Source organism: Lytechinus pictus, chromosome 16, assembly GCF_037042905.1.
Source record: "Lytechinus pictus isolate F3 Inbred chromosome 16, Lp3.0, whole genome shotgun sequence".
NCBI lineage: Eukaryota > Metazoa > Echinodermata > Echinoidea > Temnopleuroida > Toxopneustidae > Lytechinus > Lytechinus pictus.
Genome location: NC_087260.1, coordinates 23,345,348 through 23,358,430, shown reverse-complemented (window position 1 = coordinate 23,358,430; position 13,083 = coordinate 23,345,348). Strand labels below are relative to the sequence as shown.

Genomic DNA, 13,083 nt, shown 5'->3' with positions numbered 1-13,083 from the left:
ATAAATATTAAAAATATTATTCTTATTTTTAAAGAAAATATTTAGCTTCAATAATCATGATTTTGACATTTTTCCTCATTTTGGAATATTAAGTCTATGACGAGGATACCCCTAATCTGTTATTTTCTTCTGCTGAATTTCGCTGCACCACTAATAAATGCATAGACAACCACCGTAATAATCGAGGTCATTTTTCCGGCCTGGGTGCGCCGAGTCTGGGCCGGTCGCGCAGCTAGCTATAGTGACGTTGATGATGCGCTGGGGCTTCAGGCGACTCGTCATAGATCTTCTAGCAACATAGACAATGACGTCTAATTTGCCTGGCCTGATTTGAAGTGTAATGGCTTCAGGGCTGATGTTAATCAACGATGATTGTTCAAGGTTAGATTTCAAATTTTAATTGTCATTTGACTTTTAAGTCTATAAATCTGAAATAAAGGCGCTGTATCCCCGAAATCCGGGTCTAAATTTCAACTCCGAGTCCGAGACCATGGCATGGACGTCGAAAAACAACAACCCACGCATCGGATGCATTGCATTGGCTGCGCGCTGCGCTGCAGCTGCACTGTGATGATGGATTCAGCGAAGAGCTCAGAGAAAATAAGGTGGTCATATTCAATCCCGAAATGCTTTGCGAGTGGTCACAAAATCGTCTCGACGCAAATCACCTAAAGGCCACCGCACACCTTACGACTGTCCGCGATCCGATTTTGGAACAAATCGCATTTTGCTCATTTTCTGAAAATGTGAATGGAACATATCATTTAATTTGAGGTTTAAATTAATTGAAAGAATACTAATATAACCATTTTGAAAGATTGCAAGCCTTTATTTCTGAGTAAAGGCCAAATTAGTTTCAAATCGTAGCCAATCGTACGACTGCTATGACGTCATTACGACTAGATATTAAATTCGCTTTTATTCTAAGAAGGATGATAGCATAGTCACAGATTTGAACATAGGTATTCGTACGATGATTTAGAACATTACACAGTAAGATATTCCAAATCTCAATGTTAGCATCAAATTCTACTACATTTCATTCTGAAATCGGGTCGCAGACCAATCGTAAGGTGTGCGGTCGCCTTAATACAGCCGTCTGGTGAAATCGCTGATAACAACAATCACCGATTTGGTAATGATTTAGTTTCTAAAACTTATATTTGTAAAGTTTTAAATATCAACGTATGTTTTCAAATGTACGTATATTCTCCAACATAATTTTTTAATGTTATCTTTGATATCGTTGTAGTCATATTCTTTCATATTGTTTTCGTGATCGCTACTAATTTGTTGTTGTATTGGATCGGCGTATGATTTCGTTGGCATAAATGATAAAATATGCGCGTACCTCAGCTGCATGCGCGTATTGAGTTGACCTTCCTTAGAGCAACACGCTTGTGTGTTGCTGCCCTCTACGTTCGTTGTAATAGACGTAGACAAACGAACGTAGAGGGCAGCAACACACAAACGTGTTGCTCTATCTAGCTAAGGAAGGTCAACTCCGCTCGAATTTTGTGACCACTCTAAAAAATAAGGTGGGGTTTTGGGAAATTTGTCGAGTTGATTTTTTTTCATTTGTTAATTTCAAATATTTTTTAATGAACAATTATTAGATCGGTTATTCTGCAGATCATCCGAAAAATCAAGATGAACAAAAACATATAAACATTTAAAAGAAATACATAGACGTATACAGGGGCCGCGGAGCGGGGGGGGGGGGGGGGCTTCAGCCCCCCACTTTTTTCCAAAACCGTGTACAAAAACGTAAAAATTACCATATGATTGTGATTTTTGCATGGTCAGCCCCCCCCCCCCCACTTTGAAAACCGTTCCGCGGCCCCTGGTATAGGCCTATCACCAGAAAGACTATAATATATAGTCGCATTCACCTGTGTGCAAGAACATCACAATTCCCTTATCAAAATGTGCTTATCAAGAGTGTACAAAATAATAAAATTATACGTCCCTAACAATTAAGAGGGATATATTATGATATAAATTGTTCCTTTTCTTCTTGTTCTGGCCATGACTTTAAATCATATTTGTCTATTAATAATCAAACTGCATATTTCAGACCTATTTCAAGCACTGAAATAATTAATATTGTTATTGTTAAATACAAGTCCAAGCTATAATGGTATATATAGTATAGAAATGTCGGTCATTAAAAAAAAACTATTTTGATCAGCAGTGAGCCATTAAGTGCATTATTTAATAAGTGTTTTGAATTGGGATCATTTCCATGTCAACTACAGATTGCAAAAGTTATTCCAGTTCATAAAAAAAGGGTCCTTCTGAAATTATGTCTAATTATCGACCTATCTCATGCAGTATACAAGCTATCTTTTCTAAAATATTAGAAAAATGTATCTATCTATAACCGATTGTTAAATTTTATCATAAAGTGCAATGTATTGAACCCTACTAATGATATGGTTTTAGCCAGGATATTCCACATCTGCTTTATTGGTAAATTTTATTCAGAAAGTTACTCGTGCATGCAATAGATGATGAAGAAATTATGATTGCTTGTTTATAGATCTCAGCTGAGCTTTCGGTAAGATCGACCATTTTATTTTATTAGAAAAAACTAAACTCTTATGGAATTAAAGGAATCACATTGGATCTTTTCAAAAGTTATTTAGGTAATCGCAAACAATGTAGTGATAAGTTTTATCTTAATATTGCAAAATGCGGAATTTCGCAGGGTTCAATACTCGGCCCTCTATTGTTTTTATTGTACATGATTTCTGTATTAAAAGGCCTCTGACCAGTGGCATACCTAGGATTTTCCACAGGGGGGGGCAAAACCGTCCGCCCAAAAATTTAACAAGCAAAAAAAAAAAAAAAAAAAAAAAAAAAAAGGTCTTCAAGTCAGGGGGCATTGAAGGACTTAAAGCTCGTCAGAGGGGCAAAAAAGGTTTTTCAAGCCCGTCAGGGAGGGCAAAGATACGTTTTTGCATGGGTTGTGACTCGTCAGGGGGGCAGAGTGCCCCCCCTGCCCCCCCCCCCCCCGTAGGTACGCTAGTGCCTCTGACCTTTTAAAATGTATTCTAGTTGGCTTCACCACCTTTCTCTAGCTCATCTTTCATGATCATCGAGAAACGCAACCCGGATTAAAACCAACTGGTGTACGTATTTCCGTGGTGTGAACGGGTGCTTTACCTTCCTTCCTGGTTTTCTCCCTCCGCTGCTTTCGGAGATCAGCCCTATGAAGGCAATAGTATCCATAATAAATAACCATCCAGGGTTAAGAGTAGACAGGACAAGTCGTATACCGTTACCGTATAGCAGACGCTCTTGACTTTCATGATTGATGTGCTAACGAAGCGACTGGCGAATGACCGGATAAAATGTCTGTTACTCGATTATGGTAAGTAATTTCGATGATTATTTGTATCTGCAAAACTTTTGATGCATTTTGATGTATTTGCAGTAGTTTGCATTCAAATTAAGCCCAGAAAAATAGTATAAATCATGTTATGCCCGCTGGGAAGCCCAGTCCCATACGTTTAAAATTGTGTTTCCTTTTCCATATTTTGGAGTGTCGCGGCACTCGCACGTATTGCGAGGTTAGTTAGTATACTAACGCCCGTAACGGTAACAATTTGTTTAACAAACGTTGCGAATGTAATTATGAATGATGCTATGATTAATGTTTGGCCTTAACATGTGTTTTAGTTAAACATATGTGTAAGTACGATGTTATGGATGTCTGAAAACGCTAAACGTTACATCTGCATCTTAAACTCAGTCTCAGTCTCAGATTAATTTTTCTAAGACTAAGTCTAGACAAGGCCTGGCTTAGGGAAGTTCACCCTGAAAAGTTCATTGTAAAAATAGCAGAAAAAATAATTATAAAAATCTTGGCGAAGGTTTTAGGAAAATCCATCAGAATAAAAATTGATTAGAATTGTTATTATCTGGTTTGTGACGTCATTTGCGAGCAGCTTTCCTACATATCGTATGGTAATTAAAATTTTTTTAAAAGGTCATGGGAAGATGCAGTGTCAAATAAACTTGAGGATCTGGGAAGATCACTGACAGAGATGACAGATCCTGACCAAGCTTGCAAAGATTTCACAGATACCATACAAACCCTGGCAGCTGAAAAGATTCCTCGAAAAAGGATATGTAGACATAGCAAGCCTTTCTGGAATTCTAAAATGTCTGAGCTCCTCAAGCTTTGCAAGCTCTCCAAGAAGACGTACAAGAGAAGGAGAACACCTAACAACTTTACTATCCATCAAGGAAATGTATCAGAGTTCATGGTGGAGTACAAGAAGGCCTTTCAAGAGTGGCAGCTTGAGAAATGCGAGCAACTAAAAGAGAATTGTGAGAACCCATGGAGAACTATCAACAAATTACTGAATGGAGGTACCTCTGCTCCTGTCCAGCCCCTTGAAAGAGACGATGACGACTACGATTTCAATGATGTAGATATAGCTGAGCGACTGAAGAAAGTTCATCATGAAAACCATCACCCCAGGCAGATTTGATGATATATGGTTCAATAATAATTTAATAGTTTAATAATTCTGTTCAGAATACAATAGAACATGAATCCACTGCCTTGGTTACTGACACAAGTACCTCAGCGAAGAATTACAACTCAGACCTGACATCTGCTGAGATTGCTGTCGCTCTGTCACTAATGAAGTCAAACAGTAGCCCAGGACCTGACGAAATTCATCCTAAGTTAATCAAGTTTGCCGGATTGTCAATGAAACGCTATCTCCTTCAACTGTTTCAGCTTTGCTGGAAGACGGGGAAGATACCCAAGATCTGGAAAAGAGAAAACAAAATATTCATACCAAAACCAGGCAAAGAGTCGTACCATACTGAGAAATCCTATCGCCCACTAGGACTTACCTCTGTTGTTGGCAAACTATATGAAAGGGTCATTACCAGAAGACTGTTGGCAGCCCTACATGAACAGGCCTTCTTTGAACCTGAACAGTTTGCATACCTACAGGGACGCGACATCACTCAAGCTTTGCTCAGTATGACTCTCCCTATACTGAGTGGTTTCAAACACAACCACGACACTGCTGCTGTTCTGATCGACCTTGAAGGTGCCTTCGACAACGTATGGAGAGAAGCAGTCCTCTATAAACTGGCCAAAGCCGGTATCTCTGGGAGACTGTTGTTGTCTATCTCCAGTTTTTTCAGAGACAGATACTGCAGATGCCTTGTTAACACTGTCAGAACAGATTGGCAAGAGACAAGTGTAGGCGTTCCTCAGGGTTCGATCATTGCTCCGATCCTTTTCATCATTGCAATCAATGATGTTTCTCCACATCTAGGCAATCACATCAAGTATGCTGATGATATCACCCTATGGGAGACAAGCAACTGCCTGCATACTGCGGTTGCGAATCTGGAAGTCAAGTTGCAACAGCTAGAAAAGTGGTGCAATACCTGGCGTTTCTCGGTCAACACCTCAAAGACTAATGTCATGTGCTTCAGTAAAAGAGGTCACAAGGACATTGCAGTACACATGGGCAGCCATCGCCTCACCCAAGTAAATGAGTGCAGATGTCTAGGTGTCATCTTGGACGAGAATCTGCGTTTCAGTAGTCGGGTTGAAACAGCAGCTTCAAAGGCCATGAGAGCACTTTGCAAGATCTCTGCATTAACATCACACACTGCTGGTGCCAGCATGGAACTCATGCTTCTATTGTACTCGGCATGTATTCGACCGCACCTGGAGTTTGCCTACCCTGTATGGTGTACAGTCAGGTCCATCTCGGCGCTGGAAAGAGTTCAAAATCTTGCGCTTCGAATGGCCACAGGGACCTTTGTTCACTGCTCTTCTGATGCTGTGGAAGTAATGTCTCACACTCTTCCTCTTGACATAAGACTACGTGAAATACTTGCGAGAACCTTGTGCCAGTACATTCTTAGTAAGGAAGAAACAAATAACTTCAGGGTATTAGTCCAAAGTCTCTTGGGTGATCCAGCATTCTCACGTGGACCCAGAAGCACCCCTCTCTGCTTGATGACCAGGGCCCTTAAAGATCTGAATGTCAGCCTACAGGTAAACGATCCTGGCTCCCAACCTATCGAAGATATGTCTGACATCCTCTCGTGCAGAATGGAAGAGGTTCGCATTGAGTGGAGAAACCTTGGAAATAGTAGAGACAGAAGTAGTGAGCAGAAGGACCAGGCTCTGAAGTTGGCGACTGATTTCATTCTAAGTCTCAATACCGATACTATCATCTTCACAGATGGGTCTGCATTGTCGAACCCAGGTCCTTGCGGAGCAGGCATTGTCATCTACTGGACAGGACTGAACTGCATACCAACCTGCATCGGCAAGCCTGTTGCTAGAAATTCGAGTAGCTTTCATGCTGAAATGGTCGCCATAGAAACAGCTGTGGAACATGTCACCCTGAAGAAACCAGCCCTAGTCGATCAGGTAGTGCACATTCTCACTGACTGTCAAAGTGCTGTCATGGCCATGACCAGTTCTCTCCACTCTTCATCGTTCCCAGAGGTTGTGTCTCGCACTAATAAAAACATCACTCTTCTAAGAAGTAGAGGCACTACTGTCACCATCACGTGGATCGCTGGGCATGCAAATATCATGGGAAATGAACTTGCTGACCAACTAGCCAAGGATGCTGCTTTGGAAGCTGCGAGCTCATCATCATTAGCTTCTGCAATTACTCTGCACAAGGAAAGTGCCAAGACTATCCGTAAGAACACTGAGAAGATCTGGCAACGACGATGGGACAGATCTACAAAAGGAAGATGGACATACCAACTCCAGCCCACAGTTGCCAGGAAGAATGCACACAGCTCTCTTCCAAGATCCACAGAAGTGAAGCTGATGAGGATGCTCACAGGACATACCAAACTCAATGACAATATGCACAGAATTTTCCCTCACAACCACCCTTCACCTAACTGCAGTTGCAACAGAGACAGGGAAACTATAGAGCATGTCCTTCTCCACTGTTCACTCTATGAGTCCAGTAGACTGAAGATGATACAGACCATAGAGATAGGATACAGCAAAACTAACACTCCATACCATCTCAGAGAGATCTCGGTGGTCACCCTCCTGGCCTTCAACCCTGCAATGACCAAGCAAATGCAATCTATTATTAGAGCATCGGTGGTAGCATTTGTCTCATCCACCAGCGCTAACATCTAGCCAAACTAGCCAACAAAACAATTACCTAGCAGTTTTTCTACCTTTGAGTTCTCAACACTAAGTGTCTACCGAGGAGACTACTAGGGCGTGAAACAGGCCCAAAACGAACAACAACAACAACAAAAAGGTGAAAAGTCATTTTCTCTCAGATCAGTCTCAGAAAATTGAAAATGATATTAATTGTACCTTCAGTATAGACCTATTAAAAAAATCATTTCACATGTGCTCCTAAACAGAAAATAAAAAATAAGTCGTCTCAAACCATTAAAGAATGAAATTTATGGATTTCATGTATGACATGTGGGGCAGCTGCTCGTTTATGACATCACAAAAATTTGACATTCTAATAACTTTATGAATATTTGATGGATTTTCCTCAAACCTTCAACTTTTTAATTTTTATTATTTTTCTGCCTTTTTACAACAATCTTTGTCAGGGTGAACATCCCCTTTAAGCTGAAGGACAACTCTGTGTCATTGTTAACACCTTTGACTTTCATTCAGGAACAAGGAATTACAGATGACAAGTACATATTCCAGTGTTATGTTGTCGTTGGATCTAATGTTTTTTTATTTTCAACCAGCATAAATGAAACGAAGCAATACAAAGCCTGTACAGTTCATATATACATTTATTGAAGATTATACATAAGTTGATGATGATGACAAATACATGAGTAAGTCTGATGGTGACTACACTCTGAAGATGAATATAATATAAACTTTGCAAACTGATGTAGTATAAAATGTAAACTCTTCTGTCGAGCTCTAAACTCGATCTCTAATATATTTGCAATCTGGAGCCAATCTAAAACTGTAATTTGACTTGGGTTCACAAGTGAACCCCTTTTATAATAGAGAGTTTTAGGAGCAGTGAACGTGAACGACGTAGCAGTCATCTGATCGTTCGAGTCAACGTCGTCGTCTGCCCTTGTTCACTAGAGATGCGAATACTTTAGATTTCACTCGACTTGTACGTGTACGTACGTCCACATGAAACAGCGCGATAACCAGCGGGTCATGACACGCTGCCCGACCCGGAAGATCTGGCGCACCATCGCTTGGCGACCCGGTCGGGTGATGCGAAGGTGCAACCTGTGCACATGTGCCCTTTCACTTTTAATACTTTGATTCCTTTTTACGCGAGTTAGGATATATCGATGTATATTTTGGAGATCAGAAAGCAATTTCAAATATGATAAACATAGTGCATCGTACAACTTACATTAATTTTGTGAAAAGTCACTGAAAACTGTGTTTTAAAAGGGAAAGGTTGATCTTCATGCTGGGCTTGAACGGTCAAAATGACGTCACTCACGTACACGTCCACTATGATTTAGGAGAACCGCAAAATGGATGTGGCGAGGTTCTCGATTCTGATAGTGGACGTGTGTGAGGACCTGATGCATATGGCAGGCCAAAAAATGACGTCATCTCGTACCAGTCCACTATGTGGACGTACATTTCTAAAAGTAAAGTATTTCTAAAATATTCTAGCGAAGACTGTCCACAGCCTAACAGGTGCTGGTCAACCTTGGATGCTTGACCAAAACAATCTGTACGTCATAACTTTACTCTGAATGGGGGGGGGGGGGGGGGTAGTGGACCTTTTAGTGAGAAGCAGGAATGTAGTGACTAAGAAAAAAAAACATGTGTGCGTCAGAAATTTAGTTGGAAGAAGAATGAATGTACCTCCTAAAGAAAGTTGGAATTGGTAAACATATAGTTTCCTGTTACACTTCCTGTAGAAGTATTGATCAAGCGAACTGGTATATTATTCAATATGCGAGATAGGTCGTATCATCACATAACACTAGCCAGGATTATATTCAACATGATCTTTTTAGATGAGCATTCACTCAGATGTCCAAAATTAGTTAGGCTTATTTTGGCTTTGAGAAAATGCCTCTCAAAATGACACTTTATTGTTTACTCTCATCCTTTGCTTTCTTTTTGCAGGCAAGGAATATTTTATAGGTTGCCTAGCAATCAAACACTCCTCAGTTTGACAAAGTCTTGGAGACAGACGCAACGATGCATCATCAACTTCAGCAAAACAGAAGGAGAGATTCTTACAGTCAAGCAGAGTGAGTGAAAGACAGGGTTCTACAGATGATGCATTCATTCAAGACGGAATCCAATAAATACTGAATTATCTTAATTCTGTAGGCTTTTTCCTAACAAGTTTAACTAGATTTCAGGAGTTGATCATAACAAAGTTGATCATAACAAAGTTATGATCAACCAAAGTTCTTGGTTTTGGATTAGAGTGATTAATAAAAAGTACAGTCCTTAGTAAGAATCAGGATATGGATTGGAATTTGAATATTTTCAGGAATTAAGATTATGTTGCAGATTAGTGTTGATTATATTTGGTTACAGTGGATAAGATGAGTATTTTGATTAGGATTACATGCTAATAGCTTCATGATATGATAATTGCCTAAATTTTGAAGATTACCATTTGAAGATCTGAAAACAATTGCAAATTTTTGCAAACCATGAAGCTTACAACAATATGGACTGACCATGAAAATAGAATATCACTGTCATTTGCATCGCAAAATTCTTGTGAGAACAAAACAACCTGAGTTTGTGTGAACACTAAAAATCATTATCTACTAAATAAATGCCTGCACCTAATGTTGTAACCCGCAAGTGAAAACCCGAACCGTACCGTCCCGTATAATCCAATAATTTGCAAGCGGGACCCGCTGACCCGTCGGGTTTTAACCCGCAAGTAAATTTATCTTTGAAAAATGAAAATTATTTCTGCAATCCCCACACTATACAGGCTCAAAACACGAAAATATATGCCAACTACTAACCTAGCCTAGAGTGAATTTACTTACAACTTGCAAATTCGCCTTTTATTCCGGAGAGAAAATGTTTTTTTGGGTTACTTTGTACCCGAAATGGGTCGGCTCTGATCTCGTAATCGAAAGCATTGCGCAATTAACTCCTCGGATCGGAGCCGCAGCTCAGCGCGCGCTAGCTACATGTAGCCCAGGCTGCCCAGCAAATTCGATGTTCAGTTTCCCGTCGCCCCCCGCGTTATGAAATTTGGACCGCGTTTAAAAATCAAATTCTGAAAATAATTCATTATTTTACTATTTTGACATAGATCTAGATTCAGAACTGATATAAAACATTAATATAAGCTTTTCAGTCACAATTACTTGTATATCATGTAAATACCTGTAATTCTTTTCTTGTTTTTTTCTTGTGAATGGAATGACACTGCATGCTCAACCACACCTCGAGCGATGTTCGAGCAGGCTCCACTCAACTTCACTTCTGCTACACTACGCTCTACCTACCCGATGTAGCGGTAGTGAAGTGGAGTGGAGCCTGCACGAACATCGCTCGAGGTTTGGTCGAGCTACCTCAATAAATCCCATAGTCTAGTAACCTCGCATTGGTGAGTTGTCATACGGCATATCAGACAAAAAAATCATCAAACAAAACTCAATCTGTTTTACAAGGCCGACGGGAGGCTCACGCACGTACGCATTGGCGCTTGTACTAGCTAGCCAGTCTGAGCTCTGTCTCTCTGCCAGAGCTCTGGGGGACAATTCGCTCTGTAAAGGCCTCAATGATGGTGATTTTATGTTTCAGACAGAGTTTATATTTCGGGAATATTATTCAAAACTGCCAATAAAGTTAGATGATTTCTTCATTGTCATGTATATTTAAGTTATTAATGAGTTCATTCTCACCAAATTTAGACTCCCCCATAGAGAAATGCAATTTTCGTGGAGATCTGCGTTTTCAAAGAACATCAGGAAAAGTTAGGGTATGTGGGCCTTTATTACATGGCCAAGTACTGGAATTAGATGGAGTAGAAATTAGATATTGAATTCATTTATATCCAAGTTCAACTCATAGTCACACCCACACAAACACACCCACATCCAAGATTCAAAGCATGAAAAAAATAACTTTAAAATCATGCAATATTAAACAATAAGTAATAATTAATTTAATAAGTGAACAGGGATTCCTCAAAATACAAAAACGTAGCATTTGAAAAGAGCCCCTGAAATGAAAAAAGTAGCCTCCAAAACGGTAGAAATGGAGACCCTGAAATATTACCAAAAAAATGAAAATGGCCGAAAACCCCCGAAAAAAAATGATTGATTTGCTCCCTGGCTTCAAGACAGTTCCACAGAATAAAAGTGCGTTCAAAGGTTACAAAAGGTCAAACTTTCATCTTCAGGAAAATAATGAATAATGAAATCCTCATTATGAGCTGGAAAAAATGGGACGGGAAACTCGACATCGAGTTTCATTGGCCTATGCGATTGCTTTTGACTAGACTGTGCTGCGCTGCACTGGCGCGCGCTCCTTCTTCGAAAGAGCAACTGATGTATTTATGTCGAACTGTCTCAGTCCTGTTCACTGTTCACAAGACAAAAATACGCCAGCATTTTTTTAAAAGGAAATATCTACGTCTCTAATAGAATCCGCCACGTAAGAAGCACATGATCCTAACTAAATTTTCATTGTTAATGTTTTTATTATGCGTCGTTACTTCTCCCTTTTTTTCGCATGACGGTCTGCGGGTTTGAGAATGAACTCGGCCCGGCCCGCAACCCGCGATCGGGGGCATACCGGCAGGTTAACCCGTACCGCAACGGGTGCGGGTTACAACATGCACCTCAGTGTTTGGTAGAACTAGTATGTGTATGTTGTACACACTCATATATTAGGATTCTGCTCCTCTGTTCATGTCTCCATATTTTGTAGAGCAATTGGAAGTTATTTTTATCTTTAAACTGTTATTAAAGGTAAATTGTGACATTGGTTTATTTCGAAACTTAAAATTTTTTTTTTTCACTCTTTGCTTTCCACAATATTGATAAACAAGTTCTAAGTCCATACAATGCATTGCATTGCCCAGAAAGAACTGTTTTTATTCTCCAAAACATTTAGATTAGAAGTCTTGCGAAGTGAGATTTATTTGGATGCATTTTCTTAAATGCCTGGAAATTAGTTCATATCTACTTGTGATAACATATATCATGTTTTGGGGACTGACAACAATGAAAAGTACCCGGGACTATTGTATTGTTCAGATATAAATAACAGATGTCAGAGCCATTTTCACAGATATGCTTCGACAAAGTAAATCCCTATATTGTATTGCTCCAAGTCTCAAGCAGTGTCCAAAGTTGTGCAGGAAATCTCTTTGCACATTCAAATTACCATTATGCTGTTATGACTTGTGTCATACAATGTCATCATGATTTTATTATTTTGTCATGAGTTGAATGATGACAACTGCTAGTGCTACCGTTTTTTTTTTTTGCACATACAGCGCACTAAGTTTCCTTTGTGCTTTACTTAAAAAAAGAAGAATTTGTTTGGTTCAGTTTTGTTCACAGAACGTTGCCAAAACATGAAATTTTGATTGATTGATGGATTGATTGATTGATTGATTTATTTATTTATTTATTTATTCATTCATTCATTCATTCATTCATTCATTATTTTATTTATTCATTTATTTAAATAAGGTAACCCTGTCAGTGGTTAAAGGAGAATGAAACCCTTGAAACCAGCTGAATCCATATCAAAGAGAAAAATAAAAGAAACATATTGTTGAAAGTTTGAGGAAGATTGAATGAATAATAAGAAAGTTATGAGCATTTGAATATTGAGATCACTAATGCCATGTAGATCCTCCCATTGGCAATGCGACCAAGATCTGTGATGTCACACTCCCTCATTACTTTAGTACTTATTTCACTTATATTCTCACTTTTATAGAGTCTATCACAAGGTGAGGTGTTCTCTTTATGAGGGGACAAGTACAGAGGTTTCAAAACATTATATCATTGATGAATCGTTTGTCATATGATTAGAATGAGCAAAAAGAGATGTTTTGGGGTATATTTTCAGTGTCCAAAAGGGGA

The 13,083-nt window shown here is 39.3% G+C and overlaps 1 protein-coding gene across 5 annotated transcripts in view; it reads left to right on the top strand.

The window, feature by feature from the left end:
• LOC129279675 (acyl-coenzyme A thioesterase 9, mitochondrial-like) overlaps nucleotides 1–13,083 on the top strand; it is a 30,459-nt gene that overhangs the window by 485 nt on the left and 16,891 nt on the right. The window contains exons 1-4 of one of the 5 annotated variants that reach the window (XM_064110821.1): nucleotides 634–746; nucleotides 1,021–1,135; nucleotides 3,084–3,376; nucleotides 9,125–9,252. In XM_064110821.1, the coding sequence (XP_063966891.1) occupies nucleotides 3,357–3,376; nucleotides 9,125–9,252 (148 nt within the window). In that variant the 5' untranslated portion in view covers nucleotides 634–746; nucleotides 1,021–1,135; nucleotides 3,084–3,356. Of the gene's footprint in view, nucleotides 1–127; nucleotides 382–633; nucleotides 747–1,020; nucleotides 1,136–3,083; nucleotides 3,377–9,124; nucleotides 9,253–13,083 lie in introns of those variants that run through there. The other 4 variants (XM_064110822.1, XM_064110820.1, XM_064110823.1 and 1 more) reach the window with 4 other exon arrangements.